At 46.2% G+C, this 18,617-nt stretch overlaps 1 protein-coding gene across 5 annotated transcripts in view; it reads right to left on the bottom strand.

The window, feature by feature from the left end:
- The window catches only part of DOT1L (DOT1 like histone lysine methyltransferase), an 84,566-nt gene that overhangs the window by 28,080 nt on the left and 37,869 nt on the right, over nt 1-18,617 (bottom strand). For all 5 annotated transcript variants that reach the window (XM_051639563.1, XM_051639565.1, XM_051639564.1 and 2 more), the window contains exons 8-15: nt 13,970-14,025; nt 11,062-11,141; nt 9,555-9,623; nt 6,024-6,130; nt 4,864-4,905; nt 3,324-3,407; nt 1,997-2,231; nt 1,228-1,341 (exon numbers count right to left, since the gene is read on the bottom strand). In XM_051639563.1, coding sequence (XP_051495523.1) covers nt 1,228-1,341; nt 1,997-2,231; nt 3,324-3,407; nt 4,864-4,905; nt 6,024-6,130; nt 9,555-9,623; nt 11,062-11,141; nt 13,970-14,025 — 787 coding nt within the window. The remainder of the gene's footprint in view (nt 1-1,227; nt 1,342-1,996; nt 2,232-3,323; nt 3,408-4,863; nt 4,906-6,023; nt 6,131-9,554; nt 9,624-11,061; nt 11,142-13,969; nt 14,026-18,617) is intronic.

Below are 18,617 nucleotides of genomic sequence, written 5' to 3'. Positions count from 1 at the left end.
AAACTCTTGGATCCAGTAGCTCTCATAATAGGTGCCCCACTGGAAGTCATGACAATGCATTCCATAATGCAGAGGAAGATGATGGGTGCTAATGGTGTGTTTGCAAGATGAAAGAGGAGTTGAACAGCTTTTAATGCACTGTAAGTAGAAATAATCAAAGAGATGAGCTGCAGCAGCCAAAACCAGCCCTGAGCTCAGAGAACTTCTCCCAGCATCACAAGACTGGGCTTGGAGCTCCTCCCTCCAGCCAGATGACAAGCTCTACACCCACAGTTACTCTGCCCTCCAAGGAACACTTGCTTCTTAACTCTCCTTCCATCTCCAGTCTCCCGTTACACAATGGACCTTCCCTCTCCCCACTGGGGCCTTTTCATCAGAAAACCAACCACATGATTAAGTCCAGACTGCTGCAATCACAGGCAGCCACAACATGCAATAGAGGGTACAGAGATTCTGCACCAAGGTTCACTCCAGACAAGTGTCATCCTCCCTGCTCCTCCCCACCCCCTGACATGAAACATCCCTCTAACTCTTCTTCTCTGTGGGAAGAAATCAATCATAACTGGAAGACACCACAACAAGAGAGCAGGAGTTAAGGACATCACAGATCCCTTGGTCTCTACACAGACAGGAACATTACATCAGATTCCCACATGATCCCAGACTGGCTCATGCCCAATGCCAAAGGCCAGAAACAGTTGAGAGGGGTGGGGGGAAGGAACCAGAAGATCCAAAAAAATACTCTCCAAGTTCTTCCTTCAATCACCTCTTACACACAGGGCCTATTTTCCAACAACACCTTTGTTACCTCAAACACTCAGACAGTGTCTCAATTACTTTGCTCTACTTTTTGCAGAGGACATGGAGTGGTGCTCTCCAAGACTGTATCACTTCAAAATAAGAGAATGGTTTCATTTAAAGTGAAGTTATTTCTGACTAGCCATTTCCATTTAAAGTTATTTTGAATTCCTGCTAAACCCAAGTTTTATTTCCTTTTGTGCCAAACAAGAACTGAAACAATGTCAAAAAACAAATGCAGACCAAGACAAGACAAGCCAGAGAAGAGACCCCGCGGTGGTGCCAGCAGAAGTGGGGCAGGAGGGGGAAGTTGGAGAGAAGCCACCCCCCTCTCCTGGTCCATGTGCAGCTTTCCCTTTGATTTACCTTAAGTCCAGAAACCTCCAAGTAGAGGTTCCCATGACAGACACAGTGACATGATGGTCTTACCTAGCAGCTTCTGTAGTGCAGGTGGGGTAGGTGTCACCAGTAGCTGGTTCGATGAATGCCGTTGCACTTTAGGAGGTAGTTGGTAATATGGACTATGAGGTGACTTGTATGCATCTGAAGAGAGAACCAAGAGAAGCTTTCAGATTCTTAGACATGAGGAAGAAATTCTGGAGTGTGAGGGGAGTAAGACCCTGGCCCAGGTTGCCCAGGGAAGCTGTGGATGCCCCATCCCTGGCAGTGTTGAAGGGCAGGTTGGATGGGGCTTGGAGCAGCCTGGGCTGGTGGGAGGTGTCCCTGCCCATGCAGGGGGGTTGGATCTAGATGATCTTTAAGGTCCTTCCAAGCCAAACCATCCCATAATTCTATGATTATGAAAGTCAAGAGTTTCTGGCTTTCAGCACAGCAGCTTTTCCATTAGGAAGCGTGTCCTTCATGATGCAAGATCCAAAAAGCCAGCTAGATCAGCAGACTGCAACAAATTGCTTGGAAGGACATTTACAACTTATCCTTAGAGCAGCAGCTCTACGCCAAAGCTCAGCTCCAGCTTCTGCCCAAGTACCTACAAGTCAGATTCAATCCCCATCTCCTCACAGAGGCAGAACCCCCATCCCAAGGGGAGCTTTTCTGTGGTGGCAAGGCAGAAATCAGGACACAAACCCAAGCTAAACCCAGCAACAAAGAACAACCTCCCAACATGCATTCAGAGCCTCAGACACTTATCTAGGCTCATGTGGCAGGGGGAGGCTTCTACTGCCAGCCTTGAACTCACCCTGAGGAGAGGATGAAGATGTCTGGGAAACAGTCTGGGCATGCAGAAGTTCTAGAGCAGTTTGGTTCTTCTTGGTCTTGCGCTCCGTGTTCGCAGGGTTCATTTTCTTGGGACGTCCCCGTTTCCTTCCTGCCATTTTCCTTCCTTTTTTACTGAGCTTCTTCTTCCGTGCTTTGGAGGGAGATGGCTTTTTAACAGAATTTGCCCCAGCCTTTTCTTCTTCAGCCCCAGAATCCTACGAGATATTTTAAAAAGCCAAAAAGCTCCTTAGTCATTTCTAGCTACACACGCAGCATCTCTTTGAAGCAACTAGTAATAACTTTGTTTAATCATTATCTGAAAGGAAACTGAAGCATTTTAGTTAAATAACTTGCCTGTGAAATAAACCTGCTTGGGATAAGATCTGTCCCCATCACCCAAGAAGCTAATTCTTTTCTGGATTTACTCATTACAGAGAAGGAAATTTGCAGCTGTTGTCTAAGAAAAACTGATTATTCAAGCCCATAGTAAGTATATTCATCAACTGAATTTCATTAAAAAGTCAAAGTACATTCAACACTTCATATTTTTGTGCATGAACAGTCACTACCTAACAGTATTATGCAACTAAATGGGCATGGAGCCTTTGCAAAAGAGACTCAGCAAGCTTTGAACTCCACTCAACAGCTTAATGTTGGGGTTGTCCAGCCTGGAGAAGAGAAGGCTCCAGGGAGACCTTAGAGCACCTGCCAGGGCCTGAAGAGGCTCCAGGAAAGCTGGGGAGGGGCTTGGGACAAGGGCAGGGAGGGAGAGGACAAGGGGGAGGGATGAAAACTGGCAGAGGGAGATTGAGGTTGGACATGAGGAGGGAATTCTGGAGTGTGAGGGTGGTGAGAGCCTGGCCCAGGTTGCCCAGGGAAGCTGTGGCTGCCCCATCCCTGGCAGTGTTGAAGGGCAGGTTGGATGGGGCTTGGAGCAGCCTGGGCTGGTGGGAGGTGTCCCTGCCCATGCAGGGGGTGGATCTAGATGTTCTTTAAGGTCCTTTCCAACCCAAACCATCCCATAACTCCATGATGACTCTATGACTCAGCTCTGCCAGCTGGTGATGAAGGTAACGCAGGGTGGACAACCAACTATTCTATTCATCTTGCAACACTTTTTTTCCAGAATGAGGGATGCAGTTCCCCAAGAGCAGTTCTTACTAAACCACTCCATCATATTTTTGGCCACAGCAAGAGCTACACCAGTTCATATGTTCAGAACAGCCAGCCCTCCCCCAGAATCAGGCCTTTCCCTCACACAGACTGTAACTTCAGGCACAGCTAAAGAGAAAATACAGCATGTTCACCTTGTTTTCTTGAACCTTTGTTGGAGTAGTTGTGTTGCTCTTATTCTCTCTTTGCTGCCGACGTCTAGCTGCCTCTTGTTCCTCCTGGACAAACATTTTCATCATTAGACCTCATCATTTGGTTCTGTGTTTCTCACATGTCAATTCAGAGCACTGTGTCTCCCAGTCTTCTACCAGAACTGGGTGCAAGTGCTCTTATCATATGATGCCTCATTTTTTAAAAAAAACAACCTCAAACCAAACAATCCTTTGTTATCAGCAAGGGGAAAAAAACCTACCCTGCTTCACACAAAACTCAGTGGGAAAGGGAAGGTGCCCATCACCTTTTTGCTCTGAATTGCCTGTTATTGCCTTTCAAACATGAAGCCACAGGGCACAGGAGATGAAGCTCCAACCTCTTCCCTTCTTCTGCCCCTCCCAGTTCCACCCTCCAGATCACACACTGGTGTTACAGGTTTTCAGTTTGTTTTCTTTTTGAAAATCTTTTCAGGGGCTTGACCTCTACCCTCAGCATGTCACATGTTGCTACAATACTTGACAAAAATCTTCCATGACTTGAAATGGCAGAGCCATGAACCGTCACCTAATTCAACTTTAGCCAAGTCTGGAGAGGAGACTTAAAAAAAAGGGGCAAAAAGAAAAAAGCAGCAACTTGGCAGTAAGGACAGGAAATGTCAAAAGGCTCCCTCAGAGCCTCTTTTGTACCTTCCAGGTGAGATTTAATTTGCATAAGAGTTCTGGCAATTCCAGCTCCTCTTCAATTTAAGCGTGTTATCAACCAGCTATAAATGGCAGTTTTTAACAGCCTCATCATTAAAAGCAGAGAAGTGCAAAAGTCCATGGATGCCACCCTGGATTTTTCTTTTCACTCTGAGAAAGTCTTTTTTTTTCCCTCCCATGTTTGAATTCAGCAGGCTGAAACAACCCAGCCTCAAAGCTGCCATTAGTCTCTTTTCAGCAGAGTCACCCCAAAGACTAAAATCCACCTGAAGTTTTAATTTAAGTAGCCTCCCTTAATTCTCTAACTGGGAATACCAGCCCCACTGGTTGTTTCAGACTAATAGAGCCCAGCAGAGGCTCAAAAATCCTCTGGCATTTTAATTCCACATGTGATAGCACAGACTGCAGCAACTGACAACACATTTCATGTCTCAAATAGCACGTCCCAAAAGGATCATCTCAGAGTGCTCTTCAGCCTCGTTTCCATGAGGCTGAACACTGGGACAGATTCAAATGATCATTTCCTTCTCCAACCTCAGCTCTTTAATGGACAAATAGCTCTTGATAGACCTTCAATGCAAGGGAAAATGGCCTCGTGGCTGCCCCATTAATTCTCTATTAGAAAAGCTCTTGAACAGGATTGCATTAGTGCTCGATGGCACGTGATGCTTCACTTCACTTTGGCTCCACACCCACGTTCCCTGCTGAACAGGAAAATCTGATTTTGCTATCAATTCTGTCCATCTTGAACAAGTGACTAAATTCCTCACAGTGGCTGCTCCATTATTTGGAGTTTTTTACAGAAAGTTCAGAAACTTACCCTGAGTTTTGGATTTTTGAGACTAGAAAAATAGTTTTCAAGCTGAAAATAGAAATAAAATAGAATCATTTTCAAAGTCACGACAGACAAACACAAAAGAACAAAATACTGGTTTGAGACAAATGCAGAACAGCAGAAATCAACTAGTTCCCTTCTGATGAGCTACACCAAGAAGCCACTGACATTCATTTTTTTAGTGCCACAGGCACACTGTGCAGCAAGATAAAACCGACCAGTGAGCACTGGAGCCCAGAGGCCAGTTGTGTCCTGGGCTGCATCACAAGAAGTGTGGCCAGCAGGGCCAGGGAGGGGATCCTGCCCCTCTGCTGCTTCATGAAGGACAAGGAGCTGCTGGAGAGAGTCCAGCCCAGGGCACTGAGATGCTGAGGGGGCTGGAGCATCTGCCTGGGAGGAAAGGCTGGGAGAGCTGGGGCTGCTCAGCTGGGAGAAAAGGAGGCTGAGGGGGGGATCTGGTCAGTGCTGGTGAAGATCTCCAGGGGGTGGCAGGAGGATGGGGCCAGACTCTGCTCAAGGGTGCCCAGGGACAGGACAAGGGGCAATGGGCACAAACTGGAGCACGGGAGGGTCAAGCTAAACATGAGGAAACACTTCTTGACTCTGAGGGTGACAGAGCCCTGGGACAGGCTGCCCAGGGAGTCTGTGGAGTCTCCATCCCTGGAGATATTCCAACCCCACCTGGACATGTTTCTGTGGGATCTGCTCTAGGGGATCCTGCTCTGGCAGGGGGTTGGACTGGGTGATCTCCAGAGGTCCCTTCCAACCCTCCCCACTCTATGACCTGCTCATGTCTGCTCATCCCACACAGCTCTGGGCGTTGCTGTTGCAGGACAAGGCTCCTGGTCCTGGGTGAGTAGGGAAATAGTTTGTGCCTTTGTTTGAGGACATGGTGGGGTCCCAGCTGCACAGGGTGGTTGAGGCAGGGCTGGTGGGCTCAGGGGATTGGACTGGGTGATCTCCAGAGGTCCCTTCCAACCCCACCACTCTGGGATTCTGTGAAGTGCACCCATCTCAGTTGGATGTGCTACAGCTCTGCAAACACACAGAGGAACATGGAAACACCTCCCAAGACCAAGGATCTGAAGTTGGCAGGTTGGTTCCAGAGCAGGCAGAGCAGCCAGGGATGCACTGGTGATACTCACTATGGTTCGGTCAATAGTGTGCAGGTAGTAAGAAACTGGTTTCCCGGTCCAGGACACAGACCCTTTCAGTGGTGATAGCTCCACAACCCTCATGATAGTGCCAATATCTACAGGAAGAAAATCAAGGAAGGAAACTAAAGTTCACTTGCTTTGCCACTCAGTTCTACTCAGCTGAAACCAGCCGTGCAACTGGAAAGGCACATTCCAAGCAAAGAGTTTTGCACTTGGGGAGTGATGTCCTAGAGGAAAACACTGCAGTGAGTTTAACAAGCCAATTCTTATTCTGTGTGAGGGTGGTGAGAGCCTGGCCCAGGTTGCCCAGGGAAGCTGTGGCTGCCCCATCCCTGGCAGTGTTGAAGGGCAGGTTGGATGGGGCTTGGAGCAACCTGGGCTGGTGGGAGGTGTCCCTGCCCATGCAGGGGGGGTTGGATCTAGGTAATCTTTAAGCTCCCTCCAACCCAAATCAGTCTGGGATTCTATGACTCTCTTGTTACATCTGCCCTGCAAAAAACTTAGGAGAAATTTGGAAGATCTACCTTTCATTTCTGCAGAAACAGCCATTCTACAGTAAAATTCTTGTGCTAGTACAAGCTTTTAACAAAAGGAACCTTGTTGTGCCTCAGAGGGCTTTTACAAGGACAACACATCTGTAGGAACAGGCAGGATTTAATTAGGTAGCACCAGTAACAGAACACACATCCAACCCATGCAAATTGTAACTACACTATATTTGGACTGGGGACAAACATGTTTTGTATTTGCTTTCTTGCCTGTATTTGTTTTGTTCCCTAGAATTAATAGGTGTGGGATGAGTCTCAGCATTTCCATAACCACTGAGTGACACGACTGGAGAAGAAATTATAACACACTTCTAATTAAATAGAAAATTACCCCAAAGAGTCAAAACCCAAAGTTTGGGATTCAGCAACTTCAACCACTATTTAACCACATTTTAATACTTGTTTTGGTTTGTCCCAACTCTTTCCACATTTCCATTTCTTTTTTCCAGATGGATCTACTGAGGACAAAAATGGTACTGAGGAAAAAACATTGCCTGCTGCTTAAAGCTTCATCTTTTCCTCTGTATTTTTAAAAATTATTTAACTTCTCATATTTTAGATCAAAACACTAGATAGACAGGCAAGCCACGTGACTCAAATCATACTTGGGGACAGAAAAACCCTGCTGAATAGTAAAATAAACTTGTAGGGCAGCAGCATAAAGCCAGTACAGCAGAGGGGAATCACCTCCTTTGCCTGGGAAAGATACTGGCCACACTGGATGCCACATTGGATGCCAAGAGCTCTAAGTGGGTGACATTTCCCTGGAAATGTCACTTAAAACAGGCCATTAAGACCCAGGTCTTGCACATCCCGTGTGTGTTCAGCTGATATGGGTATTTCCCAAATACAGGATGGTCCCAGAATGGAGCTAAGACCTAAAGCTGATTCCCACAATTGTCCCTCCCTGTAGCAAGCAAAGGTAACTTCCTTTCAGGATCTTGTATCTGAATCCCTGGAGGAGTTTCCTTTCAGTGGAAACTATTATCTGTTCTCATGCTAAGCAATCTCCTTCACCCAATTAGCTATCTCTGTCTGTTTTAACATCAACATCCACATTAAGCATTAAATAACAGTAGATAAAGAAAACTTCAGCTTTCCAGAAAACCTTCCCAATAGATCCACACTGGGGTGAAAGCTGAAATAGGGCAGAGAACTGGCTCAACTCATGGTCATAATGAGGTTTTCATTAGGTGAAAGAAGTGGTGCAGCTTGGCCCCTTTGCCTCCCCACCATGTTTTTAATACCTGCAGTCTCCCAGACCTAGCAAGGAGAGAGAGAATGAAATGGTCAGGGAAGAAAAGGCTCGAGGGGCAAAAACAAATGTATTTATGTGGGCAGGTCTAACTGAAACCTCAGAAGGACCTTCTTGTATTTCATCCAGTCCCAGTGTGCTGTAAAAGAGGTCCAGGCTTTGCTCAGGTGCTCTTTGTCTTATTAGCAAACTGACAGGCTGATCCCAGCTCTCTGGGGGTTTAAGGATTCCCAGGAGGACCTTCCTGCCTTTTTTTCCATTTCTTGTCAAGTCTACAAAGGATTGGCAAGGCATGGCATGGCACAATGTTCCTAAGGTCCCACACAAGCAGCTGCCACAGAAAAACTTCTCAAACAGGAAGGAAAAGGGCAGTTTTGGGTGTCCAGTGCATGGGACATTGACAACAATACAACCTCAGTAAAAATAACTCCCAAACAATCCAAATGACTCTTCTTGAAATGCAGTTTCAGCATGAGTGTCAGTCCAGAAACAGAAAACACAGCTTCTTTAACCCAGAACCTGACTTGTCATGTTTGCACAAGGTGTATTTTAAATGTAGGGAGTATTTTGCACAGGACACAGTAACTGTGTGTAAACCCCATCCTGGCTCATTCTTCTACTTGAAAAATTTCAACAATAAAAACTGAAATAAAGGACAGAAGCAAAAGCAACGAGATGGGGTGTCAGCAATCTCAAAACCTCACTAAACTGCAGTTGCAAAGGACAACACTGGCAAACATCAAGTCTGCTGTGTTCAAAGGAGAAAAAAAAAACAACAAAACTGTTGGCAATAAAACAGCAAGTGGGTGTTCATGGGATAGGTTTGTCTGATCAGTGTAGAGCACAGGACACAGCACTCAGCTGAGCATTTCAGCTTCTAAGCCTTACAAATCCTGACTGGTGGGATTTACTTGTTCAAACTTAACCAGGGAGGAAGAAATCTACAGGAAAGTTACTCACTGCAGAAAGCAGCAGTGAAAGAAATGAATCATGCTGGAAACACCTTCTTTTTCTTCAGTTATAACCAATGCCCAGCCCAGGAAACAGTGACATGGAACAGGTCTCTATGAAGACAGGCTGGGAGAGTTGGGGGGTTCAGCCTGGAGAAGAGAAGGCTCCAGGGAGACCTTAGAGCACCTTCCAGTGCCTGAAGGGGCTCCAGGAAAGCTGGGGAGGGGCTTGGGACAAGGGCAGGGAGGGAGAGGACAAGGGGGGATGGATGAAAACTGGCAGAGGGAGATTGAGGTGAGACATGAGGAGGAAATTCTGGAGTGTGAGGGTGGTGAGAGCCTGGCCCAGGTTGCCCAGGGAAGCTGTGGCTGCCCCATCCCTGGCAGTGTTGAAGGGCAGGTTGGATGGGGCTTGGAGCAGCCTGGGCTGGTGGGAGGTGTCCCTGCCCATGCAGGGGGGTGGATCTAAGTGATCTTGAAGGTCCCTTCCAATCCAAACCATTTCATGATTCTATGACATTAAAGACAACTTAACACAGCAGGATGAGCCCCATAAAAAGAGTGTCTATTTGTTCTAGCCTTGGATGGGGTTTTTTGTTTGTTTGATTCCCAAGACACGTCACTTCAGCCCTTACCCTATAACAACACCACAGCATTTGCCTAGTTACCTCCACAACTCTTTAAAGAGCAACAAAAACCCACCACAGACACATTCATATAATGAACACCCCAGAATTGTAATGAAAAATAGAAAAGGTAATCATACCACTCAAGTTTCGACTGTTAATTCTAAAATTTAGAGGTGCAAAAGGTTTTGAGGACACAATTCTCCCACCTGGAAAAAGAACAAAAAAGACAAGTTCAGCTACCACTGTTTCTTCCAGAAATGACTGCTTATTAAATATAACCCAGCACAGAGCCCTGAAGAGCAGCCCTAATAAAACTACCATTTGCATATCATTAAAAGCAGTTTAAAAATTACTTAAAAGTTCATTCTGACAGCATCCAAGAAAGTCAGTCTGTTAGTCCCACTAGCAATGAGGTGACACCTCAAGGATCACTTTAAAATGACAGATCTTCAAACACTTAACCAGAAAGGAGCACATGAATTCCCAGTGGCAATCTATATAAATTCCAATTAGGAACGCCTCTATCTCATTCCTATTTAGTGTCTTTATTCATAAACCCCCAAAGCTCTTGGTTTTTTTTAAACACTCATCTCCATTTCAGAGCTATTTGTGGTCATCCAGCCCAAGGCACAGAGCCTGAGCACCTTCTGGGATGAGAACCAAGGTCTCTTCAGCTTGTAAAGAGCTCTTGAACCTTCCCCTCCTCACCTTGCCACCCAAGGAACCTTCTCCCAAGCCACCACTGAGCAAAAGTTTAAAAAAAACAAAAAACATCATAGATCAACTACTAAAATGAAGTTTAAATTTGGGTGCTTATGGTTTGCAGCAGAGCTCAAAAGTCACATGATTTAGTTCAGCACAAAGCTGCAGAGTGGGGAGCTGCAGCTTCTTTGCTCATGCCAGGCATTTTTCTTCTCAGACATACTTGTAATTTCTGCCATAACCAAATAAAATGGTTACTTATCCAAGCAGTTAAGACAAAAAGATAAAGACCTCTTGGGTGAGGGAAGGGCCACAGGGGGGTCACTGGGCATCCCCTGTGCCTGCAGTGCTCAAGAAGCAGCCAGTGACAGTGTCCCCACTGACATTAGTTAACTAGTGATTAGTTAATACCCAGTACTGAATGTGACAACTTCAAATGCAGGATTCCAGTAACTGAATTCAGAATTCCAACTACATCTATGATAGAAACTGGGCATGGAAAGCCCTGTCTATGCAGGCAGGAAGCTCTGGGCCTTGGTCACTGCCTGTTTTGTTGGCTCCAGTTCAAGGACCAGCAGTTCCTCCCACCCCAACAGAGCCCCACCAGGAGCTTCACCTGCAGAGCTACCTCCAAGAAACCAGGAAGAGCAGGGCTGATATTAAAAATGAGGCTTGTGCAGCCTGGTCTGGTGGGAGGTGTCCCTGCTCTTAGCAGGGGGGGTTGGAACCTGATTGATCTTCAAGGTCCCTTCCAACCTTCACCATCCCATGATTCTATGAAAATGGGAAGTCCAAGGAATAACCACTGTGGTGCAGATGCCCAGCAGGCACAGAATGAAACCCACCAACCTGGTCTGTGATGGCTCTAAGCCCTTCCCACCACCAGCTCCCACAGCAAGCAGGGAAACAAAAGGAGAAAAGGTCTGAAGTTGGACTTGTTACCTTCCTTCATGTTCGCAAATCGCTCCTTCAGCTGGTGATCCACCTCAGGACCAAAGGCAAAATTATTCACAAAAATAACACTGCAAGATAATGGCCAAGTTAATGAAGAGGGACAGGGAAATGGCACCCAAGTACAGACACACAACAACCCCCCCAGCCACAACTGACAGTCATGTTCAACCTCTGCAGCCAGTTATGAAACTGAAAGCTCCTGCTTGTCCCTGCCTGTGCAGCTGTGGCCATCAAACAAAACACTGGTTTGCCTGGTGACACAGAACAGTCCCTTGCCTTTAGCAGCCACAGACACTGCCCACATACTTGTATTTTTTAAAAAATCTTGAAGGCCTCCTGCTCTGCCAGCTCCTCTCAGCACACAGCTTGAGTTTTGCACCTCAAGTTTCAATACAAAACAAGGCACTAAGTGTTTTCACCCCTCTGCCACGGTGAGACCAACCACCAACACAGCAACTACCACCACACAGGAGTCAACCCCCCCCCCGAAAAGCAATGCTCCAACACCACAGACACACATTTCCACCCATTACTTCTCCCCGTCCATATTACATAGTTAAAATATTGAAATATTTTAAATATTACAGCAAAATATCAAAATAGATTTGCTCTTCTAGCTCCAAATTCCCCCATTATGCAAAAAGACAGTTGACATCTCTCAGCACTGTTACTCATCCCATCACTTCTTCACATGCATTTAAAATATTACAGCAAAATATCAAAGGAAGTTTGCTCTTCTAGACCCAAATTCCCCCACTATGCAAAAACACAGCTGAAATCTCCCTGCACGTTTTCTGCCTTAAACCCAGCAAATTCACCCTAAAATCACAACAAAGGATTTGCATCTTTCTGGGTTAGGAAATCAAATAAGGGGGTTTTGTTCCTGGAAAAAAGAAAAAAACCCAACAAACCCAGTCATATGGAAACAAAGAAACTTGCACGAAGGTAGAATCACACAAGTGATAAAAATGTTTGGGGAAGATATAGAAGATGGCACAGATTAAAAAATAAATCTTCTCTTTATTTTTAAGAGCCTGGGCCTGGTCTGATGGTCCCTGGTGCCTGTTTCCTACCAGTGTGCAACAAGAGCCCTCAACATCTCCTGGAAGCCCTTGAGCACCCTGCACACAGAAACTGTTTAAGCTCTTCTGGCTTGCTGTTTCAACATGAAAATCTGATTTCTGTGCAAGAAGTCTGCTTGAAAACTCCCCTCCTAGTGCCTCCACACACGAAACACGATCATGAAACATGTTCAACACGGACACTGAGTTTCAAAGCAGCAGCCAAAGCTATTAAAAACCACAGATGAAAAAATATGTTTATACACCAAGAAAAAAAGAAGTTATTGCTACGCCTTGCTCTTGGAAATCTGGGAAACCCTGCCTGGCAAGTAAGGCTAACAGGGGTTTCTTCCTCCTCCTTCCCACCGTGTGCCAAGAAGAGGCCTTGCAAAACAGCCAAGCACGTTCATGGGACAAGAAACCATCCAGGAGAGGAAGGGAAAAAGGCACAGTTTACCAGAGAGATGTTTTTTTTAGTGTTCATTCTGGCACAGGAGAGAAGCACAGGAGCCCCCAGTCCAGCTTGAGTTCAGCCCTCTCTTCTGCACCTACTGGGAAGCCACAAGTGGAGGCAGCACCGGGAATGCTGGTGCTGCCCAGCTCGCTGGCTCGTCTGGGACAAACACACCCCTCAGAGCCCAGGCTCAGGGACAGGGTGACACTTCAACTTAAGTCTCCAAGATTGGGTAACTCCAATGGGAATTCATCAGACAATCTGCAGGCTCCTTAGAGCAGACCCTGAGCAGCTGGAACACTCAGAACACAAACACTCAACAGTTTGGGGGGGGGAAAAAAGTGACTTTTTTGGCATTTCTGTATCAAGAGAGCAAGGGGACTGTGGATCAGAAGGCACACAATCAGCTGCACAGCACACAGAAGAAACATCTACCAGCTTTTCTACAGGCAGCTAGATGTATTTCAGCTAAAAATAAATAAATTGATTCCAACAGAAGCTGCACAGACAGCAGAGGAGGGAGAAGTCGGAAGAGCAATGATTCAAAACCCTGCTGTGCTGCAGGATCAGGACAAGTCTGTCCACGAACCAAAAGGCACCTCCCAAAGTTTGACTGAGGTACATAACAATGTCAAAGCCATCAGCCTGGCAGCTGCCTTCTTGATGGAGTAACTCTCCAGTGTCTTGGAAGCAATCCAGAAGTTGCCAGAATACTGAAGGCTTTCAGAGAAGCCCTCTTTGACAACTGTCTTCCATTTCCCCACCTTAACAGGGTGACCCAGAAGGTCACATAAAAAAACAAAGACTTTTTTCTTCTGTCCATAAGGCTGAAAGAATGCAAAGCCTTTCAAAATACAGAAGAATATTCTATTGCTTTAAACAAATTTCCTCTCCTCTTGCTACCAACAGAAAGAAGTCAAACCCTCTGCACAGATCTTCCCAGAAATGAATCTCCAAGACAATCAGCTCGACTGAATTCCCAGTTTAAGTTAGAACAGACTCACTTGGGTCTCATGCTTTTGCTTTTTTTTAATGGAAAGTGAGCCTGGCTGTAGCACCAATACCCAAAATAACTCGTATTTTGCCAGAATCACTGCCATGAATTACATGGATATGCAAAACAAACAGAGGTTTCTGCTTCTCTGTATAAGCAGAATTTATCTTGGATCCACCCTTGAGTGTAATATCATGGGACACCCATTTTAAACCCATTCTTCTAGGCAGTAAACAGGATCTAAAGAGGCCAGTATGAAAGCTGGCAGATAGACTTTGGGATTTGCTATGGAAATTCTATATAAAAAGTTGGCCAGCCTCCCAATTTCCATTATACACACTCCCAAATATTCAGTTCATAAAGCAGCACTGAGCTGCTGTACTGTACCTTGTGTTTGCAATTCTCTCTCTCCATTCTTCTGAGAGGAAGTCACCTCTTTCCAGCTTAAAAAAAAAAGACAAAGAACACAAACAAAAACACACACACAAGAGTTAATATTGTTCATTTCTGCCCTGTACCCCTTTTCCTTCAGACAAGGCCAAATTACTGCACCAACTCTGTGACAATTACTACAAACAAGACCACAGGAGTAGAGAGTTGGGGTGTTCAGCCTGGAGAAGAGAAGGCTCCAGGGAGACCTTAGAGCACCTTCCAGTGCCTGAAGGGGCTCCAGGAAAGCTGGGGAGGGGCTTGGGACAAGGGCAGGGAGGGAGAGGACAAGGGAGGATGGATGAAAACTGGCAGAGGGAGATTGAGGTGAGACATGAGGAGGGAATTCTGGAGTGTGAGGGTGGTGAGAGCCTGGCCCAGGTTGCCCAGGGAAGCTGTGGCTGCCCCATCCCTGGCAGTGTTGAAGGGCAGGTTGGATGGGGCTTGGAGCAACCTGGGCTGGTGGGAGGTGTCCCTGCCCATGCAGGGGGTTGGAACTAGATGATCTTTTAAACTCCCTTCCAACCCAAACCATTCCATGATTCAATTAAGTCTTTAGGGAATGCTGAGGAGACAAAGTACCCAGAGCTCAGCATCTGGCTCTGCCCATTCCTTGGGTTCTGGAGGTGCCTCCCTCTCTGCTCCCACCCTTCACGTGACACAGGATGAATGGCAAAGGGTCTCCAGGTATCACCAATGCCCTCTGAAGGTTGTGCTCCATGGAGAAGCCTGCAGTGCCATGCAGCACCTGTACTAGAGGAGACATCTGCTGATGGCTTCAAGTTCCTGCTGACCCCTGTGGTTCTCTCAGCCCTCTTAGCAGGGCTAGAACCAGAGCAAAGAGATTCAGCACTTGCTGAAAACATCAGCTTGTAATTCAGGCTCTTGCTGCAACAGACAGACAAGCATCTGACTTTTGTGGCACTAACTACAAATCTTGAATGTTTCAAACACTTTCAAGTTGGAAACCAAGTAACATAAAGGCCTCATTTGAAAATAATTAGTTACGACTTCAGTGACTTATAAAGTGCCTTTCTAATGAAACCACATCAAGTCCCAGGTTGATACCCACAATCACCCAGCTCTTCCACAGATTAATGTTTTCTTAGTCATCCTTTTGAAATGAGAAGGATCTACAGGCCATGCTGGTTGGCTGTGCCACGAGGAAGGCAGGAGGAGGGGTGGGGGAGGAAAGCAGGAGGAGAGAAAAAATAATAAGCAATAATGAAAATAATAAGCAATAATAAGCATCATAATTAATTATGACACACTTTGAAGGGGCAAGTAAGATGATGGCTTTGATCAGAATCTCAGAACACCAAAGCAATGTCAGTGACTGCAGGGACTGCTGATCCTTTTCCTGCACAAATTCCTTTGTATGGAAAGAAGGGAACATTTCACATCCCAGCACTTCCTCCCATTTAGTGCCAACTCCAACAGAAGTGCCTGCCCTGCAATGCAAACACACTCCAGCTACTTCCAGACCTCACCAGCTGAGCCAGGATGCCTGTCTCAGTGAAGCACCAGAGCCTGGTGCCCTTCACCGTGGCTTCCTCTTCCCAGCAGAGCAGCCTGATGCCACTTGGAGCCACAGAAGGGAGGACAAAGGGGGTAAACTTGTCAGAGCCCTCATGAAGGACAAAGCCACAGTTGCCAGCAGGAGTGGGGAGGCTTCTTGGGAGGAAAAAAAAAACCCAGAAAAGAAGTCCAAATGCTCTATTGCTACACACTGTAGGAGAGGGCTGAGAAAAGTGAACATCAAGGGTTCTTGGGCAACAGATCAAGAACTTTGCTGAGAGACTTGAGTATTAGAAGCTAAACGTGCTGAAAAGAGGAGTTTGGAACAGCTAGTGTGAGTCAGAACTCTCTGTTCCACCGAAGAGCTGGGCTGAGATAAGGTTTTAGAACAGAACTACTACCTGCTGGGGGAGGTGCATGTTTTGATATCCCCACTACAGCAAAAACAAAGTCTAAGTTGGGAGACTGAACTCAGAGAGATCCAACCTACCACACCACGAGGGACTCCTAAAACCTAAAGGAGAAACTCAATGCAGCATCAGAACAGTTCTAAAGGGAACTGAGTCTTTCCCTCCTCATTTACAGAAACATTTTCTGGAGCTCTCTGTGCTCTGTTTGTGAATTGAGATCACCTCTAAATTTTTAAGAGATAATTTTGTCTCCAAGTCTTATCTGTTCTTGTTTCTAGTTTCATGGTCGAGTAACCAAGACACAACAGAAGAAAATCCACATGCAAGGCAGCTATATTTATTTTATACCAATTTTTGCAAGTCAGCTTCTCCACTGCAGTCCCCCCCACCACTAAATTTCTGATGTCTACATGAGGTTTTCATACAGACAGGAGCAAGAAAAACATTTGAGAAATAAAGAAGCATAATTATAAAGCCATAATCTAGTGAAGGAACAAAGACCCAGTGTAACATAAAATTATTTTGAAATACTAAGCTTCACATAAAGGTCCTGAAATCTAAGCTAAGTGGCTGTTAAACTTTAGTTGGATCCAGTTACACTATAGGTTGGTCCTGCCTGTGTGGTCAGGAACCAAAATCTCTAGTTTTCATAACACATGGAGGCTGAACACACATTTCCCCCTGTCTACTTCAGAAGATAGAGGCCACGTTACAATTCAAATGAACCTCAGCCCTGTTTAAACAGGGTTATTTTTGTATTATACTGCTACCCTGGGTCATTCTTAGCCAGCAGTTGAGGGAAAAATTATCACCAGGAAAAATACTGGAGTACAGAAATAAGCAGATGATCAACTGTGGTTGGGAGGAAATTGGTTATTTTTTCCCCTCTGGAAGCAAGACAGTGATTGCTGAACCAGTGGTCTGCTACATTCTGAACAGAGGACAAGAGCTGCCTGATTGACTGTCCCTGATGACCAGTTTCTTCATCTACTGTACCTGGGGAAAAGTGAGCAATGAATGATGGCCTAAAAATTGAGACTGGACCTGGAGCACTGAGGACAGCTCTGGAGTCCTCAACACAAGGACATGGAGCTGCTGGAGAGGGTCCAAAGGAGACCACAAAGGTGATCCAAGGGCTGGAGCAGCTCTGCTCTGGAGCCAGGCTGGGAGAGTTGGGGTGTTCAGCCTGGAGAAGAGAAGGCTCCAGGGAGACCTTAGAGCACCTTCCAGTGCCTGAAGGGGCTCCAGGAAAGCTGGGGAGGGGGTTTTCAGCAGTGATAGGACAAGGGGTGATGGGTTTAAACTGTAAGAGGGAAGATTTAGGTTAGATATTAGGAAGAAATTCTTCACCATGAGGGTAGTAAGGCACAGGAAAAGGTTGCCCCGGGAGGCTGTGGATCTCCCTGGCAGTGTTGAAGGGCAGGCTGGATGAGGCTTGGAGCAACCTGGGCTGGTGGGAGGTGTCCCTGCCCAAGCAGAGAGGTTGGATCCTGAAGATCTTTAAGGTTCTTTCCAATCTTAACCATTCTAGGAGTCAATAAAAGGAGGAAAGCAGGGCCTTCCCCATCCACTGACACTGGGAATCCAGCAAAATTTCCCAAAGTCCCAGTCAACTTTGTGGTTTACAATCATTTTGAGAGCAAAACAAGAACTGGTAAGGAAATTCCAGCTGACAGTAACTCCTGGCCAAGGGCTGCAGCAGCTAAACCAGCAGAAAATCATGGTCCTTTAATGTCATGTAGGGAGATGGTGCAAAAAGCAGCAGTGACAGCTCTGGGGATGCACTCAATCTCTTCTCACCAGTGTCTCCACCCCCCTTGTGTTCCTCCTCTCTCTGCGAAACTTAATCTCCTTAGTGAATAATGAATGGAAGGGACCATCTGTAATGCAGATATTTTCATCTGATTAGACAATGCAGAAGACCTGCTTTATCTAAAAGGATAATTAGCTCAGTGAAATCCTCTTCAGAGAGCTGCCAGCCTGCATTGTTTCTTAATTTAGAAACCAAAACAGGGGTTTTATTCAGGTTTCACAAACATAAATTTGCTCTACAGAAAGTGCCGAGAAACAGGCTCAACGGCACCTGATCACTGTAACTTGAAGAAAACAGGCAGGTCAGTGCCTGGGGGAAGCACCCAGAGGTGCACTCCAGTGCCTGGGTGTTCATCATGTTGCAGAGCAACAGTTGGTGAAGGTCAAGCCCTTGTGGCAGGAGGAGGCTCCATCCTCACCCCAGAGCAGGGCTGGGAGTCTCTCCGGTAACGCTCTGTTTGCCCAGCTCCACAAAGCCATCAATTCACAGGCAGGATGTCTCATTCCAGCAGCCTCCATGCAAGCATTTGGCTCCCCAAACCCAGTCATTTCTGCCTGGAAAAGTACACATGGTTATTTTTAGGTTCCTGTTCTTTTCAAAAATAACTTGAGGCACGAATCCAGGCCTCCAAAACGTGGCATCATTTCAAAGCCACGGGGGACGTTTTGGAGGCTTTTTCAAATACCAAAACATCGAGTTTCCCGCTGCAACGAGGAGTTCAAAACCATCTGGGGCAAGCAGATATCCTGCCCTTTCCTCAGCTCCAGGGTTCTGTTCAGCAGTGGAAATTTTTAAGGACAGGTGATGTCAGTTAGCCCCACAAACCAGCAGCTGGGATCAGACAACAAGAGGCAGTGAAACTCCT

Source organism: Apus apus, chromosome 24 (assembly GCF_020740795.1).
Source record: "Apus apus isolate bApuApu2 chromosome 24, bApuApu2.pri.cur, whole genome shotgun sequence".
In the NCBI taxonomy this organism is placed as follows: Eukaryota; Metazoa; Chordata; class Aves; order Apodiformes; family Apodidae; genus Apus; species Apus apus.
The sequence above is the reverse complement of the archived record's forward strand: the minus strand, read 5'-3'. Positions and strand labels throughout refer to the sequence as shown.